General features: G+C 43.5%; 1 protein-coding gene across 2 annotated transcripts in view; it reads left to right on the forward strand.

Moving 5' to 3' along the window:
* Positions 1-23,986, forward strand: part of LOC115093104 (neuronal PAS domain-containing protein 2-like) — a 260,661-nt gene that overhangs the window by 186,767 nt on the left and 49,908 nt on the right. For both annotated transcript variants that reach the window (XM_029604797.1, XM_029604796.1), the window contains exons 8-12: positions 7,769-7,887; positions 8,986-9,068; positions 12,825-12,931; positions 16,335-16,482; positions 22,377-22,461. In XM_029604797.1, coding sequence (XP_029460657.1) covers positions 7,769-7,887; positions 8,986-9,068; positions 12,825-12,931; positions 16,335-16,482; positions 22,377-22,461 — 542 coding nt within the window. The remainder of the gene's footprint in view (positions 1-7,768; positions 7,888-8,985; positions 9,069-12,824; positions 12,932-16,334; positions 16,483-22,376; positions 22,462-23,986) is intronic.

Here is a 23,986-nt window from a genome sequence, read left to right on the forward strand (position 1 = left end):
CACCTCCCTGACCAGTCTCTGTCTCTCTCACACTCACACACACACATACACACACACACACACCAGTCACCTCCCTGACCAGTCTCTGTCTCTCTCACACTCACACACACACATACACACACACACACACCAGTCACCTCCCTGACCAGTCTCTGTCTCTCTCACACTCACACACACACATACACACACACACACCAGTCACCTCCCTGACCAGTCTCTGTCTCTCTCACACTCACACACACACATACACACACACACACACCAGTCACCTCCCTGACCAGTCTCTGGCTCTCTCACACTCAGACACACACACACACATATACACACACACACACACACCCCAGTCACCTCCCTGACCAGTCTCTGTCTCTCTCACACTCACACACACATACCAGTCACCTCCCTGACCAGTCTGTCTCTCTCTCTCACAGAAACACATCACCTCTGACCAGTCTCTCTCTCAATCACACACATGCTCTCTCACTTACATACAAGCTCTTAATCACACACAAATCCTCTTGCTCCCATTCTACCACACACACACAAAGCTGCCACTCACCCACCCAGGCACCCATTCTACTTCACACACACACAAAGCTGACCCTCACGCACCCAGGTAGCCATTCTAACACACACACACACACAAAGCTGCCACTCACGCACCCAGGCACCCATTCTACCACACACACACTCACAAAGCTGCCACTCACGTACCCATTGTACCACACACACACACACACACACAAGCTCTCACTCATGCACCCAGGCACCCATTCTACCACATGGTGTGTGTGTGTGTGTGTGTGTGTGAGGTAGAGTGGGTGCCTGGGTGCATGAGTGGCAGCTTTGTGTGTGTGTGGTAGAATGGGAGCAAGAGCATTTGTGTGTGATTAAGAGCTTGTATGTAAGTGAGAGAGCATGTGTGTGATTTCTCCAGGTTCGCACTGCATGCAGAGTGGCTTTTTTTGTTTTCCATTCCAGTTTGCCTCCATAGTTATAATTTGTGATCTTTCTGTACTTGGTGAAGGTCAGTTCTGGGTGTGTGACCGAGGTGAGGTATTTTTCTAGCATGTAGGCATTTGTATCAATCTTATTTGTTGTGTTTTCTCACTAGGACATGCATTAGTGGTTAATTACTATCTTTTCTATTATGTCTTTTCTATTGTGCCTGCCAGTAAAGAGAGCTTGTTTTGCTTCTTCTGAGATGTCATCAGAACCAGAATATCTTTTTTTGTATGGTGACTTGTACGGGTAATGCCCTAGTTCTGCTCTGCACCCATTGTTGGGGTCGAGGGGATTCCTGAGGATGCAGAATGTATATTTACATTTTGCCCCATGACGGTCACATATGAGAACCACCTGTCAGGTGTATCCCGGCCGAAAAAAGGTTGAGAACCACTGCTCTAACACATTTAACACACAAATGTCTCATCCTATTTACTATAGTGTAAAACATATATTGTTTGTTCTCCTTATTAGCTGCTTTGACATAGTTGCAAAAAAAAAAAAAAAAAGGTTTTTTGTATTTGTTCTCACTGGTCTTATATGTTAAGAATAAACGCAATATATTTTTGAAAAAAGAAAGCACTATGAATATATTCAGGAAGTGCTCAAGCTTCAGTGATGTAATGCAGTACAGTGTGTCACACGTGCAGCCTGCTGAGCCCCTTCATCCAGCCCACTGCCTTATCCACAGCACAGAGACTGGGGTCTGCAGGGTTAGCAGTGGCGGTGACAAAGCTGCCACTCATACACACCCACAAGCTCTCATGGAGCCTCTGCTCATTGTTTGGCCCAATAAGCCTGGCCTCCGCTTATCGGTCGCCGCTGGCCTGGCCTCCAGCGATGCACAATGTCTCTCCACTCTTCAGCCGCCGCCACCACCACCGCGTATCTTATAAAATCCGGCGTACTTTTGTTCGCGCGCACGTAAATTTATAAAATCTACCCCTACATGTATTACCAGCTGATTTCACAAAACATTTACATGGAAAATGTAAAAGGAAACTCGCACCCTTGGTCAAAACCTCGGGGCGCAAAGCTAGAAACATTTTTCTCCGTTGTTGGGTGGTTCTTGCAAGATCTGGGTAGACCCTGACCACTCCTCCCATGAAAGGAAAATTGATATTTTTAAAATAGTTTTTCATCAGCTGACTCGTATCCGATTCAGTGAAAAAAGAAATAGAGAGAACCGCTCTTTCTGTGATTTCCATATTTGAATTCTCCAAATATTCTGTTAAGTTTGCAAACTCATCCCTGGCTCCCTCCGATAGTATCTGGGGGGGAAACTCCTTCTAGGTGGTAAAAATAGTATTTTTTTCACTGGTGGCACCATTTCTGTCGGTATCTTTAAGGTCTCAGTCAAATATCTTTTGAAAGTCACAAGTACTGGTTCTCCCAAGACTTTTGGAAAATTAACCATTCTCACCTTCAGATGTCTTAGATAGTTTGCTATTCACTCGAGTCTCCTCTGAGATATTATACGATCCTTCATGAGAGTGGTATTGAAATCTTGAGCTTGCTTTACATTAACAGACATACCCTGTACAACAGTAGCATGTTCTTGTAGTTTCTGGGAACGTTCTTTATCCACCAAATCCAATTTTTTCTCAAATTTGCCCAATAATTGAGACTGAGCTCTGAGGGTTCGGGCCATTCCCGCCATTAGATCCCAGAGGGATTCTAATGTTATCTCTGCAGGTTTCTCAATCTCCGAGGGATCCAAGGTATTTACCCCTACCTCCTCCTGACGCGGTCTCTCCCCTGATGTTCCTGGAGAATCGACTCCTGTACTCGAGAGTTACCTCCCAGGAGTCCTCACGACCCAAAGTCGGGGGAGGTGGGCCTGTCCCAACTACCGCTTGGTCGATGAATCCACCATGCTGCGTTTAGCCACCGACGCATGCGTCCAGGAACCCAGCTCCATCGGTTCCGCGGAGGGGAGAGCTGCACTGCGGTCCTCGGGGGGTGGGCTCAAGGTGATCTCGCCTGGCGAAAACGCCGCTCCTCTCGGTGCTTCCGCAGCGGCGTTTGAAGCCCCCGCAGCAGAGCCAGGGATCGCGAAGTCGGTGATAAAACGCTGCCCGACAGGGCCAGGTGAGTCCGGTGGATAAACTCTCACCTTTCCCTTCCTCTTGTGTGGCATTTCATGAGAAATTCAATAGGAAATAAAGAAATAAAGAAACTGGAAAGCGGAGCAGTGAGACTTAGCGTCCTCCAGCCACGGCCATCTTGACTCCTCCCCCTGTTTTTTCTCTCATTACTATAGGTTTAATACCATATGCATTCCAAGTTTGTTATTTGCAGGTTTGTGATATTTTAACCTAAGAAAACTTTTTCATGTAAAATTGATTATTATACATGCAGAATTTTTAATTGTGTGAGATGAGGGCGGTGGGGGGGGGGGGAGGGGCGGGCATGGGCGCAAGGCTGTAAAGTTCATCTAGGGTGTCTAATGCCCTTGCACCAGCCCGGAGAGAGTGTGCCACACAAAGACCCCCACCATTCATTCATCTTCCACTTCTCCAGGGGAAAATGATGGGGAAAAGGTGGGAAGCAGGTCTTAGGGATCCTGGGAGTGTGGCATGTTTATCACTAACACCCTGCCACTCCTCTGGGATATCTGACCCCTGCTTTCTCCCTTGCACAGCATTTGAAATCACTGAAAGGCCAGACTACAAAGAGAACCCCACCCCACTTTGTCCCTCTTGATAATTTGACCTGTACCATGCTGGGGGGCAAGGGGCGGCCATCTCATCCCTTGCCTCTGTTGCAGCAAGTGCATGAACAAGAGGTCATTAAGCTGCTGTTTTCCCTTGCATGTTGAAGCTGGTGCAATTGAAAAATGGACTGAGGCATTGGAGAATCTTAGCCAAATGGATATGGGCTTTGATGAGGATGACGGAACATCAACTTTCCAGAAAGATCCACCACCAGTACCTCCTAAGCCAGACAGTTTGCAAGAATACTTGACTTTGGCTAAGGAGCCAGGACGTAGTGTCTCCTCCTCTGGGTTTTAGTGAGGGAAGCCCCATGAGAGGTCACAGCTCATGTGGAGCTTCCTCCCCTTTATAGAGGAAGGAGTAGGGAGATCGTGAGTCAACACAGGGAGCTGAAATTTGGAGTGGCTTGTCTTCCTTACTAGAAGTGGACTGTTCAGCTATGCCCATCTCGAATGCTTAGTGAGCCTGGGAAGTTCACCAAAAAATGAAACTTTTAACATGATTGTCCTAGGCAGACCGGATTGTGGTTAGGAGAGTGCCATGTTTCTTTGGGTCCCATTATTCTTTTGTGCCCCTCAATATTATGGATTGTGCTGAGAGGTGGTGCAATGAGTGGGAGAAGGAGGACATCAAGGCTTAGTTTATTAAAATTCAGAAGCCATCCGATGTTCCAACAAACCGTGAATCGTTTGGAACAAATGAAGCAGGGCCAAAATATATGTAAACATTTTGTATTGCATGTTTTACCTGGAGGAGCCTGCAGATGTAAATATGAGACGATCTTACTGGATGGGACTCACCCCAAACATTATCATGTGTATTGAATATTAAAAAAAATAATAATAATTCTGTTTTTTGAGGACTGGACTTTGAACGTTTCAATATTCATGTTTGTTTGTGTGCTTGTTCTCCTATGTTTTATTGCAAGTCCTATGAAGGGAGGCAATATTACTACATCAGTAGACCATGCTAAGTTAAAGTTGATGACCAATGGCCTGGTCTGATTTATACTAGATTTGGACTTTCCATACTCTGGACATTAAGTTATTACTTTGAGGAAGAAAACAAAACCATAGCCTATATATATTTTGATTTAAAATGATGTTGTTTATTGAGGAAATAACAGTCTTTGGTAGGGTTAACTAACTGGTTGAATTTTGAAGTACATTTGTTAAGCTTGACAAAAAAGGCCTTACCATAAAGATTAATAAAATCTTTGTAAAATGTTTTCTGACTTGCTTTGATTCATATCTGTTGCCATGTTATTGACATATTGTATTTCAGGATTTATAGACTAATGGATTAGACTATTACCAGTATTTATATTTTATTACAGCCATTACTAATTACATTTTTATTTTTAGAGTATGAAGGTGTTTTGAGCAGAGTAGAAGTGAGAAGATTTGGAGTTTTTCATTTGATAGTCCCATGAAGTTTAATTCTTATAGATTAGCGATGTATAGTGAAGAAATAGTTCACACCTCTGTCACAGGGTGTGCTCATGAAAATGTTGACAATGGTAAACATAAAGGTATATGTTGTGGGTGGAGATGATCTACTACAAGATTAACGTAGTGGAGTTTTATATTTGAGGGAAAGAGTGTTTCTTATTGATGACCACAATGGGAAATGTTCTGCAACTTTGTGTATTTGAGAATTTTATTCATGTGGAAAGGTTATGAAAAGAGAAGATGGATTTTGTCATCAAGTAACTGATCTCTGTTCCTCCTCCTCCAGACTACTGTTGAGATGAAGTCTAGGTATTTCTCTCTGAGTTTATTTAGTAAAAAATCTCCTAGAGGGATAGCTGTGCTAGTCTGGTGTAGCAAAAATGTCAGGAGACGAGTGGTACCTTATAGACTAACCAATTTATTAAAGCATGAGCTTTCGAGGACATCTGATGGGCTCTGTTCTAGAAATCTCATGCTTTAATAAATTGGCTAGTCTATGAGGTACGATTCGACTCCTGTCATTTAAGTCTATATGATTTATTTCATGAGAATATCTTGATACATCAGGATTGTGGGAGAATCCCTCCATAGCCTAGCAGTGAGAGTGCTTTGAATAATGCGTTTTTCCATTTTCTGTATAATTATTTGGTGGCTGTCTAGTTTTAAACTATCGATATCAATCACAACCTCTTCCCCACAAAAACCACTGTATTCTAGTGTACCGTAGTGTGTGTCCACAAATCCAAATAAATGGTACAACCAGTAAATCTAGAACTAGTATCCAAATCTTTCACCAGATATTTGTAGGCCCCTTATTCCAAGGGTCTGTATAATATCACAGACTCTGTTTCGGTCTAGGGTCACCTTGCTTTAATTTATAACATCATTTTTTTGTTTATGTATTTGTATTTATAATAAAATCTCCAAGGTCTCAATGTACTCTTATTAATTTTCTCACACTTATTTTTCAAAACATGCACACTATCCACAGATATAAGAGGAGCTCTAATACTCATCCGTTAGTTGGTCACCCGACATGATCATGTTTCGGACAAAAAAAGTCCTGCTTCAGGAGTTGCCCTTCAACATTCCAATTGTACGAGAATCGTCCCGTATTCACTACTCCAACTCGAGCCTTCTTGTCTTCTGTTTCAATAGATGCAAGAATAAACTGGTGCAAAATGAGCCTTATTTTCTTCCATGTTGACTAATGCAATTTGAGCCTTCTTATATTCCTGGCTTACTTATCCGTCTTTTATTCACAACAGCCCTAGAGCTTGGATTTTTAAAACCCAATCCATGCACATTATTTTCCTTCCTGATCTAAGCATGGTAGAATCTGGCATCGCCTTCTCACAGTCCGGTTAAAAGTACTTGCACTTTGGGATATCATACAATTATAGCCAGCTCGAGAGAGAGCAAGTTCCAGAGTAAATCACTGTGAAAATTGTTCTCCCCATGCTCTAGCAAAAGATCAGCACCTAACAAGAGGTTCCTGATATAAATTTTGTAACTTTTGCGGGGGGCAGAAGAGGGGCAGGGAGCCGGCTGTTTCCTACTGATGCGTTGGGCCTCCACCTCTACCAGAATCATGAACTATCATTCATAACTACTTCGGGGGGGGGTTTACCCCATTTATAATCCTTTTCCAACAAATTCAGCCATTGCAGTCCTTGGCCCAGGGGGTCACAGACCACAGCTCCATCTGGAACCTGGCTGGCACGCCCTCTGAATTTGGCCAGTAGGGTTGCAGTAACTTGGATTCTCTGTCCTCTGGGGATTGTGAACACTGCCTCCAGTACATCTGCTGAAAGATTAAAAACCAATGAATCGATATAATGTATTCCCACAATTACAATTGTCTTTCAACTACACCAACACATATAACCATAACTGTGCAAAAATATATATATTAGAGATGTGCATCGTTTTTTGTGTTCATGTCGTTCTTCGTTTTTCGGCCGCCATGGAAAATGTCGTTTTTTTTCGGTTCGGGTCTTTTTTTTCGCGAAAAATCGATTTTTAGTTAGTGCGCGCTAACTCCCCGTTAGTGCGCGCTAACTCCTGTTAGCGCGCACTAACAAAAACCGTTAGATTTTGTTACTTTTTGTTAGTTTTTGTTAGTGCGCACTAACAGGACTTAGTGCGCACTAACGGGGAGTTAGCGCGCACTGACTCCCGTTAGTGCGCACTAATCGGAAAGACGAATTTTTGCGAAAAAACAGGAAAACCCTGATTTTTTTCGGGCTCCCTGAAACATGCCGAATTGGACAATTTCGTTGCAATTTTCCAGTTCGGCAAAAACGAATGCACATCTCTAATATATATACCTCTATTTAGAGGTGAGAAGCCATATAATAATATCCCAGTATTTAAAACTGATATAAAACACATACTTTGATAACTGTGCTGAATGTCATCAGATTTTTTTTTCTTATTTTATGAATATGTCATGAAAGGAGCCCTGAACACTGGGATTCCATTTGGATAAAAGCTCAGACTGAATAAGTAAGGTTCATGACCAGCTCTGGAATTATCAGTGCTAGCAGTTGGTGCAATATTAGAATAACTGTCTTTGATATTTCCTCTTCCCAGTGCCTAACTCCTCTTGCAATGGCTTTGATGGAACTGTTTCAAGGCCTTACAGATTACCACTTGGAAAGCAAATCTGTTTTGTCGCTACTGTTCGATTAGCAACGCCTCAGTTTTTAAAAGTAAGTACAGTCCCTGCAGTATTTGGATGTATCGGTGCCAGAAGGGAGTAGGCACTAGCCACCTTTTGATTTTTAATTCATTACATTCAGTTTTAGGTAGCTCAGTAAAAGCAGTGCTAAAGAGGAGACTCGAGTAGTACAAATAGTGATAATGAGGAGTTGCTTACCACATACCCAACCAAAAATGACATAGTTTGGTGTTCTATATCTGAGCAGTTCATCTACATTGCATGCACCTTTCTATTATTTCTTGTGCTATTTTTTTTAATTCTCCTCTCTTAAAATGTCTCAATATCTCTCTTTTCTTTTGTGAACCTAAGCTGTACCCTTTTCTGTATCTCAGTACCACTTTACTGCCTAACCTGATGGAAAGCAGATTAGCCGTGCCTGAATTGCTAATGCTGAAAATGGGACTGCATAGCCGGGCCTTGTGGCTAATCAGCAGCAATGCAGCATAGTAGAGTACACATTGCAGGTCTGAGTAAAAGTGTTTATGAAGGTAACTGCTGCAAAAGGACCGAGCCAGCCTGATCTTGTATGTCTTTGGAATGGTAATTCTGTGTGGGATGCAAAATGGATTGTGGAGCAAAGCATCATGTAGCTGTTATTACCGTGATGTTCTGTGCCAAGCTTTTTCAGACAGATAATGTCATCTGTAAAGGTACTCCAAGTGCTTGGCGTCCATCGTGTATTACTCTACAGGGTACAGTTAGTTAAAAAAAAAAAAAAAGGAAGGGACATAGGTCATCTGTGTCTTTAATTTTCTCAGCGGCAACACAACATCTAAATTCTGGTCAGATGATTTTTCCTCTTCAAATTCAATTGCATACAAAGTAAAAATCTGTTCTGTTGTGATATATGCTTCCCTTATCAAATTAAATCTATAGCGCTTCAGAGAGGAACATTTCACAAATGGGAAAGGTGTGCGGCGAGGCATTCTGCCTTTTTGCTGCTGTTCTTAAAACAAATCTACATCAAACTTGGATGTCACGTGTTGTTTTAATTAAATTTACTAAATATTGAAATAGTTTGCATCACATTTGTAGATGGCAAACTGATGAGAACTGCTCTGCTGAAAGTGTTTTCTTTGCATTGCAGGAGATGTGTCTAGTTGAAGAGCCTCTGGAAGAGTTCACTTCCAGGCACAGTCTGGAATGGAAGTTTTTGTTCTTGGATCACAGGTTGGTGACACCGCAGGCATCCGATTTACAACTGATTTTGTTTTCTTATCAATTCACATTTGCTATGTGTGGATTATAAAGAATAGAGTTCTGCTTTATATATTCTTTTGGAGTGTTGGACTGTTTGTAAATGTTTACGATGTGTGCCCTAATTATTATTACTGTGCCAAATATTCATTGAGACCTATTAGTCATTTCAAGGGCAATTTTGAGACTGCCCGTGGTGCTTGCAGGCTTTGTACCCACAGGCTTGCAAGCAAACTTTCAAAGAGAAACTCCCTATGGTGTTTCCCTTTGAAAATGCAGGTTGGCAGGGGAATGCAGGCACTTTTCCAAATGAAATTCCGCAGCTACCTTCCCTCCCCTGAACCAATCCAACCCCCACCTGATTTTACACACACTAAGGAGGGCAATTTTCAAACTTTTTTTCTTTTTCCATGGATCGATTCTCGTTTATGCATCTAAAATATGTTGAAAATTGTCACCTTTGTGATGTTGAATGGCAGTAGATTGCAGTCTCCCTTCTATACCAATGAGCCTGTTTGGGACAGCAGAAAAGTTCTGGTGCATATATCTGATTACCAACCAGCTGCTGCGATGCTCGGCTTGTCTGTGACATGCAGTGTCCCAGATCTGAAAAGGGTGCGAGGAGAACAAGCTCTCCCATTGGTGTGAGTCAGAGATGATATGGAAGGTATGGAGGAAGAAAATCAGTGTACACCACTGATTAGTTCTGTACCTTTCTAATCTTGGTTGCCCCGTTAGTAAAATGGTTTCAACTGTGTCCATCAAGCAGGGAGGTTGAAAATGTTTAATCTCAGGGGATGTAATGTCATGCTTAGTGTACGTAAATCGTATTTCCTGATTCCCTCTATACAGAACATATTTTCAGTCATCTATCTGTACATCATTATATATTTTTGTTTTCCTTTTCCATTGACACAGTTTTCAAGTCTACGTTTGGAAGCGTATATATGAAACATAATAAATACATGTGTATTTTATGTGCCAATATTTCCAGGAAAATCAGTGGTCCATGATAAGCACACGCTTAGTGGAAAGCCAATTTATTTCCTTAAATAAATAAGTAGGCAATATGCTTCACTGGACCTGCTAACATGAAAACCTGTTAGGAAAATAAAATGGAATTGGGAGAGGGTGGAGTTTTTACTTCAGCTTTGATCTGCAGAATATAAACTAGGGGTGTCAATCTTTTCTGTGCATCCCATTGTTCCCTCTAAAGACTGGGTTGCCGTGTGCAAAATGTTTGGTTTTATTACCCTTTGAGCACTACCTTTGATGCAAAAAGCCTATCGATTTTATGCTCACAGCAGCCCAGTCCTTAGAGACAACATTGGCACAGCATGCACACAAACGATCTCACTTACACACACACTAACTCACTTGCCTATTCACTCTCATACTCTTTCACACACATACAAGCACACTCACACACATTCACTCTCATTCATGCCCCAGACTCTCACATACATGCACACTCACTCAATTCTCCTTTTCTTCCACATACACACACTTATCTCAGGAACACTTTGAGAAGTAAAACAAACCCCCTCAGGACTCTAGCAGCCTTATCTATGACATGGCAGCAATGCAAATATTATGCCATGCCCTAGAACACTAATACACCACCTACTGGGGTTAACAGAATAAATCCCTACAGAAAAACTACATGCGAGCAGAAATACTGCAAACTCACTTACACATGCAGAACACAGACAGACCCTTACCTAATATAGAATAAGGGACTACAAATTAGAAACAGAAACATGCAGACAAAAATAAAATGGAAAACCCGAGAAACCGGATTGAACAGTGGAAAACTGAAGAAAGAACAAAATACAAATATGTAATGCACATTCCCTAATGGGCCGATATAGTACAGTGCGCTCCGACGGAGCGCACTGTTAACCCTCGATTGGACGTGTGTTTTCGACGCACTAGTGTTACCCCTTATTCAGTAAGGGGCCAGAAACGCGCGTCCAACCCCCCCCCCCCAAACCTAATAGCGCCCGCAACATGCAAATGCATGTTGATGGCCCTATTAGGTATTCCCGCGCGATTCAGAAAGGAAACTGTGCAGCCACGCCGCACATTTTACTTTCAGAAATTAGCATCTACCCAAAGGTAGGCGTTAATTTCTCCGGGCACCGGGAAAGTGCACAGATAAGCAATAAAAACTGCTTTTCTGTGCACCCGCCGACTAATATCATGGCGATATTAAGTTGGAGGTCCCGAAAGTTACCAAAAGCAAAAAAAAAAATTTGAAGTCAGCTCGTGGGTTGAAAACCGGACGCTCAATTTTGCCAGCGTCCGGTTTACGAACCCGTGGCTGTCAGCGGGCTTGAGAACCGATGCCGGCAAAATTGAGCATCGGCTGTCAAACCCGCTGACAGCCGCCGCTCCAGTCCAAAAGGAGGTGCTAGGGACGTGCTATGTCCCTAGCGCCTCCTTTTGCCTGTTTTTACTGCCGGGCCTAATTTGCATACTGAATCGCGCGGACAGGAGAGTGGCCTGTGCGCGTGCCAGGAGAGTGGGCGTTCGCCTGCTCTCCCGCGGACTTTACTGTATCGGCTCGAAAGATAACATATGACAATCACTAAAAATTCAAAATAAATGTTTTTTACCTTTGTTGTCTGATCTTATTTTTCTAATCTGTTGGTCCCAGGCTTTTTTTTTTTTCCATGTTCCCTTTCTTAGCCTTTTCCCAATTCCTTTCACAGGGGCACTTTTCTTTCTCCACCTGTTTTCTTCCCTTCCTCCCTCCATCCATACCCACACACTGGCAGACACCCAGGTTCTCACACCCACAGGCTCTTGCCCTCCCCCACACACACATACACAGGCAGGCATACATACAGTCCCACCCACAGGATCTCACGCAGCCCCACACACGCACACACACACACACACACACACACACTGCCTCTTACTCACCCAGCCCCATCCACACACACACAGGTTCTTAACCCCCCACATACATGCAGCCTCTCACCCAGATATACACAGAATCTCACCCATCCAGGTAGACATCCACACCCACACACAGGTAGTCACCCCTTCCCCCACCACACACACAGCCTGGCTCTCACCCCCACACCCAGGTACTCACACACACACAGGGCCTGGGCCTTATCTTCAGCTGCCAACAGGAAGGGGGTCCACTGGCATCCATCACGTCCTCTTCCTCTCTTTGACCACCAGCAGGATGGGGGTCCCCTGGCAGCCACCACATCCTCTCTTTTCAGCCGCCGCAGGACAAGACTCCCTCTGTGGCGGCCTGCCAAGTTGTGAGGTGAGTGGCAGAAGGACTCGCGTTTATCCAGACGTCATCTCCTGCTGCCGCGGGGCTGATCTTGCGGTAAGAGCTGCGAGAATGGCCCCCATGGCAGCAGGAGATGACATTTGCATAAGCGCGACGTCTGCTTCCCAGGATGGAGTGTAGGGAGTTGTGATGCCACTGATCGGATCGGGCAGGGGTTTGGTTTATCCCTGCCCGATCTGATCCCTCTACGAAGGGGAGGAGGGGGAGTAAAAGTGTGCATGGCCGCACACATCGCGCAGTTTAGAAGGAATAGTGACTAGGATCTGAAGGAACAGCATTCCTTGCTTGGAACCTATTCAGAAAGGTTTATTATTTTTTTTCTTATTCTGCATGTGCCTCCCTCAATTAAAAGAAATTCTCACAATGTGTTGTTTTTTTTAAGTGGCATTATTCTATTTTGTGTTGATATACAGAGCGCCACCAATTATAGGATATCTGCCTTTTGAAGTGCTGGGTACTTCTGGCTATGATTATTACCACGTAGATGACTTGGAGCTTCTAGCAAGATGCCATGAGCAGTGTAAGTATTACATTGGCTGAGCTTGCCTGGCTTCCTCAGTAGACCTCATCTGTTCGAGGGCAGCGGGAGTCTGATTAACATGGGAGTTCAGGTGACAAATGAAGTTCCTTTCCCCACCACATCTGGTACAGTGCTTTTTCTGTATCTGTCTACTCAACCCTTTGGCCAGGAAGTCACTTTGGAAGGGTTCACTTGAAAATCTGAGAACAGCACGTGGCCAGGGAAGTTTTCCTTCACACAGTGTTCTCAAATTTTCAAGTCAAAACATTCCACTAAGAAATTCATATGGTTTAAAAAAATGATTTTACGTAATGATAAAACCTGCAAAATGAAATCTTTTAAAAATGTGCGGAGGGTGAAACACAATAAACGTCACTTCAGTTGGGATTTCACCTCAGTGCTTCCAAACAATTTAGATATGATAAACCTGGACATCATTGGAGCTTATAGTCCTTAATTACCAAGGGGGTTCAATCTTTCACATATTTTGAATACCTTGACTTCAGCCGGATCCTGCAAGCACAGGGAGATCATTTTGTAACAGTCCACCTAAATTGTGACCAAATGCATGCATAATTTACACCGGTTTTCAAAGGGAGAGTAGGAATGTACTTTCCCTTGGGAAAATGATTACAGCAGAACTACCCGCACACAACTGAAGCTGCAAATTTGGGTACAGAACGTTTTTCAGGAAAACGTACCCGCATACTTTTGAACATGGAAAAGTATGCACGTGAGTACAAACCCTACACCACCCCACTCCCAGGAATGCCTTTAGAGATAAATCTACTCGCATACAGGCTGTGCGTGCATAATTTTCTCCTTAAGTCACAGGTTTTAATCAAGGTGCCATGAGCTCAAATTCAGGCCAACACTCAGCTGAGTCTTATCAAGAGGCCTGAAATGCCCCCGACTCAAAATTATAGAGGCAATGACTTTTCACTAAAACTTTATTGTTTCCCTCTCATAGCGACATAAGTCCTATAAGAAGTATTTCAGTTTGGACACATTTTGGAGGCAACTAAAACTGAAATGCTCACATAGAAAGCAATTTTCAAAGCCATTGCTGCACATAAAAAGTATTTTATGTTCAGAAATAGGGACTTTGACAATTGCCTACCTTATCTGCACAGAACGTTCCTTGCGTGGTACCACTAAATGTGCCTCTTTCAGCACAGCTAGGAGAGGCACTCCCAGAGGCCGGGCTGGGGAGGAGTTAGCACTTGTGTGCATGCTTTTTGAAGTTTCATGAGTACATATATACATTTTCCCGGAAAAAGTACCCAGACAGGTGCAGGTCTGTGCACATATTTTTTCCAAGTCAATTTTCAAAGGGAACTTTTTCTCTTTGAAAATTGGTGTAATGTCTGCAGTTACAAACTACCCGCAGACAATTTGAAAGTTGCTCCCATAATGGCTTCTTGCATGTTTGATAAACTGAGGTGATGGCTTTGGGATAAAACTGTCCATCAGCTTGTCCTGCTCAGAAGTTGACTCCTGATTCTGAGTGAATGTGGCAATGCTTTGTCCAAGGCCTAGACCACGGGTGACTAACTCCATTCCTCAAGAACCACAAACAGACCTGGTTTTCAGGAGATCCACAATGAATATGCATGTGGCATATTTGCGTACAATGGAGACAGTGCATGCAAATCTCTCATGCATACACATTGTGTATATCTTGAAAACCAGGCCTATTTGTGACTTGAGGACAAGAGTTGGCCACCGCTAGTCTAGACTCAGCAAAGCATGCATTCACTGTAGTTCCTATTTTAAAGAAGGCTTTTCAAAAATGTCTCAGTGCTCCAGGATAAGCTTTTAAAATATAAGTATTCATGAAAAGATAACTAGAAAATATTTACATATTGGAATCGATATTATTGATGCATAGCAACAATTCAATATAGTAAACAATGGCAAATAAAGACCAAAATGACCCATTTAATCTCCCCAGTTGAGATTTGTCCAGTTCAATGCAGAAATTAACTCCCCTATGCAACCCAATGCCAACTTCCTCTTTCCCGACTTCTTAACTGTTATCCTTTTCAACTGGTGCCTTTCATATGTGTCCCAAGCATGCCCAAAATCTGCTGCAGTGATGGCCTCTACCATCTCAGCTGATAGGCCATTTCAGGCTTTTCCATGTTAAACTTTGATTCTTACAAAAGCAATGTTTAAGCCAACATCAGGGACCTCTTCTATGTCTTATTACCAAGTGTTGCATAATCCCCACAGCCACCAATGTTAGTGAGGCTGTTGTAAAAAAAAAAAAAAAAAAAAAAAAATCTAGCCTTCCATTGCTTGTTGAAGATTGGATTTTAACCATGGTCCCTCCATGCGGGTCGCCCCAGCCTTCCTGAAAGTCCAATGCTGTTGTATCGTTACTGTCTAGGGTTGCAACCACCGTTCCATACAGAGTACCTAATGCCTTCTTGGAAGCTCGGTGCAGTCATACCAGTGCCGTTTTGGGTTATAACCACTGCCTCATGCAGGTTACTCCATTGCTTCATTACTATCCTCCTTGCCACGAGGCATCCTCTGTGCTTATCCATGTACTTATGCATGGGTGTCACTTCTCTCCCAAGAATAAGACTCGACAGTATTCTGAGAAGAAATCCATTTCTTCATGGTCAAGAAATGTTTTAAAGCCAAAATGCAAGATTTACAAAACGGTTTTGTGCTGAAAAAATGAATTAATAAATTAAGCCTGCTGACTTTTGAGCTAGGCTAACGAATGGGGAAAAGCAAAGAAGGAAAGGGGTGTTGGTTTTACAGATTGCATTTGAAGGAACATTTTGGGGAAGACCAGTGTTTTGAAAGAAAATAAATGCACTTTTAGAAAATGCAGCTATGCTGACATTACTACACCTGCCAGAAAAAAAGCTTATAGAGAAATCACCTAGATCAGCAATGTGACTCCTCGTTTGAAGTCGTGCCATAAAGTCCCACATTATCAGGCTGGTGGGTGGCAAATGCCAGCGTAATGTCATTCACATTTAGCTTGGAGTTCTGCCTGTTGAGTGCCAGTAAAGTTGGTTATGAATGCCATTTTTGGCATGTGTGCCATAGATACACCATTACTGGGACCTAAGACCCAGCAATACCATACGCATGTCAAGTATTATTATTTAAATTATACATATTGTATTTGTTGTATGTAATATGTATGTATGTTATTTTTGTTGTGATAGTCTTAAAAAATAGCATGCATGTATCAGTGGTCAGATGGTCCCTTCCAGTATAACTGTAATGTAGCCCAATGATTCAGGTAATAAGGTGTGCATAAAATGTTGCTTGCTATGACCATTGTGGTCATAAAGTTGTTGTGTGATTCTGTGAGAGAACGCTATCATTTTCACATTTTTAAAATTTGTTATATGCAGTGTACATTTTCTACTAACAGTGATGCAGTTTGGCAAGGGGAAGTCTTGCTGTTATCGGTTTCTGACCAAAGGACAACAATGGATCTGGCTTCGGACCCATTACTATATCACCTACCATCAGTGGAACTCCAAGCCTGAGTTCATTGTATGCACGCACACTGTGGTGAGGTAGGATCAAACTTGCTGATATTTGTGATAAGATTTTTGTCAAATGTTAGGCCTACCATTTAAAGTCTTATTTGAAACACATATAGAAACGTTTTAGTTATTTCAAAAATTGTTTAAAGTCCAATGCATTGAAAATCAGCGCTGAACCATAAAAAAATGTATCTGATTCCAGAACCAGGTTTCAGTTTCGCGGACAAGTTGAAGTTGGGTGCGCTGCAGAGGCAGGGCTGACATAGGAGGGTGTAGGGCCCAGGGCGAACCAATTTTGCTTTTGGGGATGGGGCCCTCCATAATGCAGGGCCTTATTCACACCCACCCAAGGATGGCCTTCTGCAGAGATAACATTCACAGCCGCTGGGGAGGAGGAAGTGTCTGCCACGACAATGATACCTACTAGCCAGATTTATATTTACTGGAGAGGGAGCCATGGTTCTTGGCTGCTGGCTGTGCATTGTTGCTGTGATGGCTGGGTTGAATAGGAAGGTGTGGTGGTGGGGGGGGGGGGGGAGGGAAGGGAGCTAAAAGGTGGAGCAACAGCCCAGGTAGTTGCGAATGAAGATCTATGATGCCATAGTGCAGTAGAGGCTGATTTCAATGTAGCTGTATGCCCAAAGGAGCAGGAGAAGACTGATGAGCCAAAAAAGGAAGAAAATATCAAGTTAGAGTGAGAAGACCCAAGATTTGAGAAGGACTGAATCCAATACAGAGTGAGGAAGCAGAGCTGCTGGTTCAGAAGGAACATACAAAATTTTGAAGATTCTGAAAACTTCTTTATGGGGGTCAGATTTTTTGGATCTCCATATTTAATGCAACTCCTATCTTCTCCACAAATTTTGGATATATTAGATCCTTAGGAGGGGAAGTATGCTCTGAGGGGTCCTCTGGTTCATCAGATGGGAGATCCGTTGAAGAGGTCTGTGATAGCATTGGAGATTGGTAGGAAATAGGGGAATGCTCGGGAAGTTTCCTGGGACTTCAAGCTCCCTGGACTTTGCTTCCTGGTTTTCGGGGAGGCTCGTCTTTGGTCCACTTCGAAATGCTCGGAACTTGGGATACGAAACCTTGGAGAACTGACTTCTGGATGACAGGATGAGAAGAAGCTCGAAAGTATGGCCAAAATCTGTTGAATGGCTTCTGTAAAGCTATGTCTTGGTGACATAGCCGGATGCTGTACAAAGTCCGATGGTGACAAAGTAAGCCGCATTGCACGCGCTGCACAGTTGCCTTCTATATATCGGAGACTGGTGAATGAAGAGGCCTTAAGAATAATGTCTCTTCCACAATCTTCTTGCTCCTGGAGTATAGCAGCTCCTGAAGCTGAGGGACTTCATGTTTCCATCTGGTCTCACAGGATAAACTTAAGAAAATCTGGTGACTGTGAAGACCCCGATGAGATAACTGATGGGGATCTCTCTCGTGGGAACCAAGGCCTAGGTATGAACGTTTGTAATATGGGTTCGACGTCAACCACGACTTCTAGGTCATGGGATGTCCATGGACAGTGGTTCTCAACCCTGTCCTGGGAACCCACCAGCCAGTCTGGTTTTCAGGATATCCACAATGAATATGCATAAGAGAAAATGTGCATATATTTATTCATTGTGGATATCCTGAAATCCCAACTGGCTGGTGGGCCCCCAGTGCAGGATTGGGGACCACTGCCCTAGGAGCTCTTTAGCGCTGGCCCTCTGTTGGTGGTCATCCCAAGGAGCTGGCAGTAGCAGCAAGTCTTGGGGATCATCCCTTGGAGGCTTTAGAAATTTTGAATGCGTTGGTGCAATTGGCTTGGCTCCAAGTGGAGCATCCATTTGGCTAGTATGGTTGCATGGTGCCAGTGGCATCCTTGTGCTGTGCTTATGCTTCACTTGCTACTTGGCATCGTGGTCAGATGGGGTGCGTCAAAGGATGACGCAAGTGAGGCATGGGAAGATGCAGGTGCTTCACAGGCTGATGCTGTTGCATTGTGGGATGATGCCAATGCTCTGCGGGATGGCACAGAAGCTTAGTGTTGGGGTGCGTCATTCGACGATGAGTCGATTGTAAGAGTAGAAGGCTTCAGTTTAGTTTGCTCAATGAAGTCCTCCGTTGGTTTGCCATGTGTCGAGGCAGACGGCTTCGCTGACAATGACTGCATCGATGAAACACTGGCCTTGATATTTTTGGGCCTGGTTTCAGACGCTTTGGGATGTTTTTGTTTCTTCTGATGGCCCGATGTTGTTGGGTCTTCTGAGGAGGCCTTCTTCTGGGCATCTTTTGGTTGTGGTTTTGGGTTCAGTGAATATTGAGTTCAGTACCATGGAGAGGGCACATAGCTGCCCGTAGGTGAGGAGCCCGCCTCCTCACATAGTCTGGCAATCTTCTCAGCCCTTTGCCTCCAGGCCCGAGGGGACATGCGGCCATAGTTCCTGAACGCAGCTTGGTCGTGCCCCAGATCGAGGCATAAATAACAATAGTTGGGTCTGTCTGTTGTGGACATGATGTGCCCGCAGGAACAATATGTAAAACCTGGGACTTTCTTCACTGACATCTTCTGAAAAAAACTGAGACTGAGGAGAAGAAGATTTGCGTCCGCATGCGACACGACACAGAAAAAACCACAACTGAGGAAAACCGTTGATGATGACTGAGGTGCTCGTGCCGGAACACCTGCGTATGGACAGGTCAGAAACCTCTGCTATAGTAGAAGGTTCCAAACCATGCCACCGGAGGACAACGTACCCAATCAGCATGACTTTTTCACTCACTTATTGAAGGAAAATATATCGGGAAGAAAAAGCAATATATTTTTATGGAAAATGTAATATTTTACCAGTGCTATTTGTTACTTGTGTAACCCCTGAGCTAGTTTGTCCTAGATAGTGGATCCAGAGGTCATAATCTCAAATCACAATTTTAGGTGGTCCACTTCCCTTGATAATAAAATTACTTTTATATCTGAAATTCCCTGAACAGGAGGAAAAAGAACTTTCAAGGTCCCTATGCATTGCAAACACTTGTCCCAGTTCAAAGTTCTTGTGGCAGTGATAGGAGCGCTGATGAGTATCAGTCACTAGGCAGCAGAAAACCCACTGAATGCTGACTTGGTTTCCATTACTTTTACTGAGATGCTTTGAAATGATGAAAATAGTCTTTACAACTGTTTGGTTCACTTATCAATGTTTTATAAGTGTTTTCAAACAAATGTGTGACTCCTTGGAGTTTTATTAAACCTTAAGATGGTAAAGTCAGTTTTCTTGTCTTCCCATCCCATGGTTCAAGAGCAAGTTTTTTGAGCTTCCCTCCCATGTGATTGACAAAGAGAGAGTTGAATCCAGTTTTGATTTGTGCCCAAATACAAAATCTCCAATCTCCTACCTTCCCAATAGTTTCAGTCCAGACCTCCTTTTCTCCTCATAGTATCAGGTTGATACTATCTGTACTCCTCCCAAAATCTTCAGTAGATGCACAAGGCCCCAAGTCCCTTCTCCCCTCTCTCCTTCTTCTCCTCTGGATGCAGATAATCCTCAGGTCCCTTCTCAGTAAAGCAACTTCTCCCTTGCTTTGTTAGTAGCAAAACAAATGATTGCGCCCCTAATTAATGGGAACCCAAGAACAATATTCCAAAATCCTTTTACAGAAAAGAGTGAAAATGCCTGCGCACAGGAAGGTGGGAAAAAACTCCTTGCTGCTCATAAGTTAAATATTCTTAAAATGGTTTCATCAGGAATAAAGGAAGACTGATTCCATCTCTTCCCAGGTCTCGTTTTGAGAACCTCACAGAGGCCTTTACCCCCTTCAACAAAGTCAAAACAGGGGACAGCCAGTGAGGGGAAACAAAATCTTCTGCAAAGTAAAATGGTGGTCAGTGGAACTCACATTTACCTTTTCCCAAATGGGAGAGCCAAACACTCACACTACACTCTGTTCCTCCCCAATATATTCCACATTGTTACAGGTAGAGATCTACACATGAAAAGGGTGATTTTCCTTCAGCGGTTTCATTATTTATGTTAAAAATGCTTATAGCCTGCAACACCCAGTGCAGCTTGTTTTGGGCGGGTAACAAACTAAACCTTCATAACAAAGAATAAGTGCACAGGGGTAGATTTTCAAACCGCGCGATTTGGCCTACTTTTGCTGGCGCATCAGGCGCAAGCAAAAGTACACTGGATTTTAGTAGATACGCGCGGAGCCGATAAAATCCGGGATCGGCGCGCGCAAGGCTATGGATTCTGTATAGCCGGCGCGCGCCGAGCCGCGCAGCCTACCTCCGTTCCCTCCGAGGCCGCTCCGAAATCGGAGCGGCCTCAGAGGGAACTTTCTTTTGCCCTCCCCTCACCTTCCCCTCCCTTCCCCTACCTAACCCACCCGCCCGGCCCTGTCTAAACCCCATCCTTACCTTTGTCGGGGGATTTACGCCTCCCGGAGGGAGGCGTAAATCCCCGCGCGCCAGCAGGCCGCTAGCGCGCCGGGACGCGACCTGGGGGCGGGTACGGAGGGCGCGGCCACGCCCCCGGACCGCCCCGGGCCGTAACCACGCCCCCGGACCCGCCCCCAAAACACTGCCGACACGCCCCCTAAACGCAGCGACGACCGGGCCCGCCCCCGACACGCCCCCCTCGGAGAACCCCGGGACTTACGCGAGTCCCGGGGCTCTGCGCGCGCCGATGAGCCTATGTAAAATAGGCTCACCGGCGCGCAGGGCCCTGCTCGCCTAAATCTGCCCGGATTTGGGCGGATTTAGGCGAGCAGGGCTCTTAAAATCCGCCCCACACTGCGCAGTGAGAGGTAGATTTTAGAAGCGCTGCTCGCGCAAAAATGCCCACATACATGCGTATGTGGGCCGCGCGCAAGTAAAGCGGATTTTAAAAAGCTGCAAAGTGCGCGCAAAATATACTGCTGCATGTGTCCAAAATAAGAGGGTGGGGCATGGGCAGAGCGTGGGAGTTCTGGCGTGGGATCAACAGTTACGCATGTGACTCCGTATTTTAAAACTGGAGACCGCTGTGCGTCGGCTTATCTGCGTAATATTACTACTGCTCCAGATGAGGAGCAAGTCTGTAGATCTCGAGTTTTAAGGCTTACAGGACAGGGTGAGGGGTGCAGGTCAACTGGAGGGTGAGCAGGATGAAGAACCAGAGGGGTCTGGAAGACCTCGATATTAACTGGGCAAACCGGTGGGCTAATTGGGAAAAACTGGGTTGACCCTCACGTGAGCATGTTTTAAAATCCGCCTACGTACGCAAGTAAAAGCCGACAAAGTCCTATGGAAGATACACACACTAGTTGTGCTTGAGTAGCCTCTTAAAATTAGAAGCATACTTAAAGCGCGGTTGATATATTTTAAAAGATACGCACACAAGTGCACGCATGATTTAAAATTCCAGCATATGTTTGCTTGCACGCTGATACCCACATGTATGGGCGCATGGGCATTCGTTTTAAAATCAGCCTGTAAGATATTTGCTAATAAATCAATAATCTACTATTATCAATAGCCCATTACTATTAAACATTTACAGTATATAGCACCGTTAAATATACAGTGCCCACATTTTATGTAAAAAATTGGCATTCATCAAGAGAGAGATACTTACCTTAGTGTGGGACTTAATCAGTCTTGCAATTAGATTTCTGCAAGCTGAAAGGCAAATGGAATGGGACTATGGAAATGAAACCGCACTGTGAAGTCTACATGGAAAAGAGCAATGAAGGACACAAAGGCCTGGAGCCTCGAAGAAATGGATTAATTAGGGGCCGTTCAGCTCACTGAAACTCACGAATAAAAACAGATGTAGCTGAAAACTGTAGCCATAACTGTAGAAGAAATGTAGTGTTTTGTCTCAAAGTAACAGATTCCATAAAGCTAAAGGTTGAAATTTTGTCTGTACATCTTTTTCTATTTTGTTTATTAGTTACATAGATGTCCGAGTAGAAAGGAGACAGAAAATGAGTTTGGAAGACTCATCTACAAAAGTAATCGTCCCAACCGCACTAAAGGTAAATGCTGCTTCCTGAGAAAGCAGTTGTAAAGTATGTTGTGATGAGAGAGAATGTGGTCTGCCACACAGCAGGCAGGGATTTGTAAGATGTGGCACATTACTGGGGACACACCTCATGGAAAGGGGAACCTTTCTGGAGACTTGAGCCTTCTTTATTTACTCTGATGTTTTAAGAAGCCCCTGACGTCACATGGGTCCTTGGCTCCTGCTTTGCCCGTCTGTTGTTTAAAACTTAAATGGAGGGCTTTAGGAAGAAGGTTATTGCATATTAGGTGATGTTTTGATGTTTGTTCTTACGAGCTAGGAAGTATGGGTGTGGGGGCAGATAGCGGGGGTTGAGAGGTAATAAGGATAAGTATTTTGTTTTAATGATTTGTAAATCTTTCTTTAATGTTTAGATGAATATTGTTAATTGCCTTGTGAATGTTTTGAGTAAGGCAATATGTAAATAGAAACACATTTTAAAATTCCATAAAATGGCTTCCAAGCAGGAGCACTAGCTAGTCTACTCAACATGCCAGCTTGCCTGACTCTTGGCTTGGTTTCTTCCACATCTTTATGTTAAACCCCTCCAAGACTTAGATTAACCGCTGTCCTGTAATAGTCATTCCCCCAAGTTCTTCCTGGATTTCTCTCTTTTGACTCAGTTTCTTTCTGTTTATTTATTTATCTATGTAAATGTTTTATATATATGTCTTTCCATTTGAGAATCACTAGATCCTAATGGTTACAGGTAAAATTCATAATTATAGTGAGTGTTACAAACATTCATAATAAACGAAAGTATTATAATGGTAGACATATAACATGAAAATATAGCTAGATTATAGGGGTTTGCTGGGGTGGGGGGTTTATTGTTTAAAACTTCATTTGGTTATCTGAGTCATGGGGAACTGGATGTTTCTGTTGAGTAGAAGGCATTATTGAATATCCGTTAATGTTCAAAGTTCCTCTGGATGCTACCAGCCTCTCAGCCATCAAATCTAAACTTAAAACCTATCTCTTCCATCTGGCCTGTTCTGATTCATAATCGTAACCAATCTAGCTCTGTTCTCCTACCGGGTCTGTCTCTACCAATTTATATTTTGCATTATTATTATTGTGAGGTGCGCTTGTCAGAAAGAGTAATAAAATTAGTCTGGACTTGACGTTTCAGGACTTAAATATGTACAAATAAAAGTCAATAAACAAGTTATAGCTGCTACCTTTTTAGTCAACTTACAATACATTTGTGGTTAGATTGCAATAGATACTTTTCCTGTATCAAATCAATGTAAAACAAACTAAGGACAACAGTACCATGTCTAGATGCAATTTTCAAAGTTTTGAAACATTTGAACATCTAAATGTAATGCAAATTTTACCTTTATCCTGCATCAGGCAATAAAGTATCGACTGTATTTATCAGAATTCAGGCTATAAGATGTAGACAGGTTTAAAATGAAAAAATATGTTCATGAATATGACCCAAAAGGAGCCACTTCTGTGTGTATCCCTTTCTTGATTCGGGGAAGTTTATGATC

Source organism: Rhinatrema bivittatum, chromosome 5, assembly GCF_901001135.1.
Source record: "Rhinatrema bivittatum chromosome 5, aRhiBiv1.1, whole genome shotgun sequence".
NCBI classification, from domain to species: Eukaryota; Metazoa; Chordata; class Amphibia; order Gymnophiona; family Rhinatrematidae; genus Rhinatrema; species Rhinatrema bivittatum.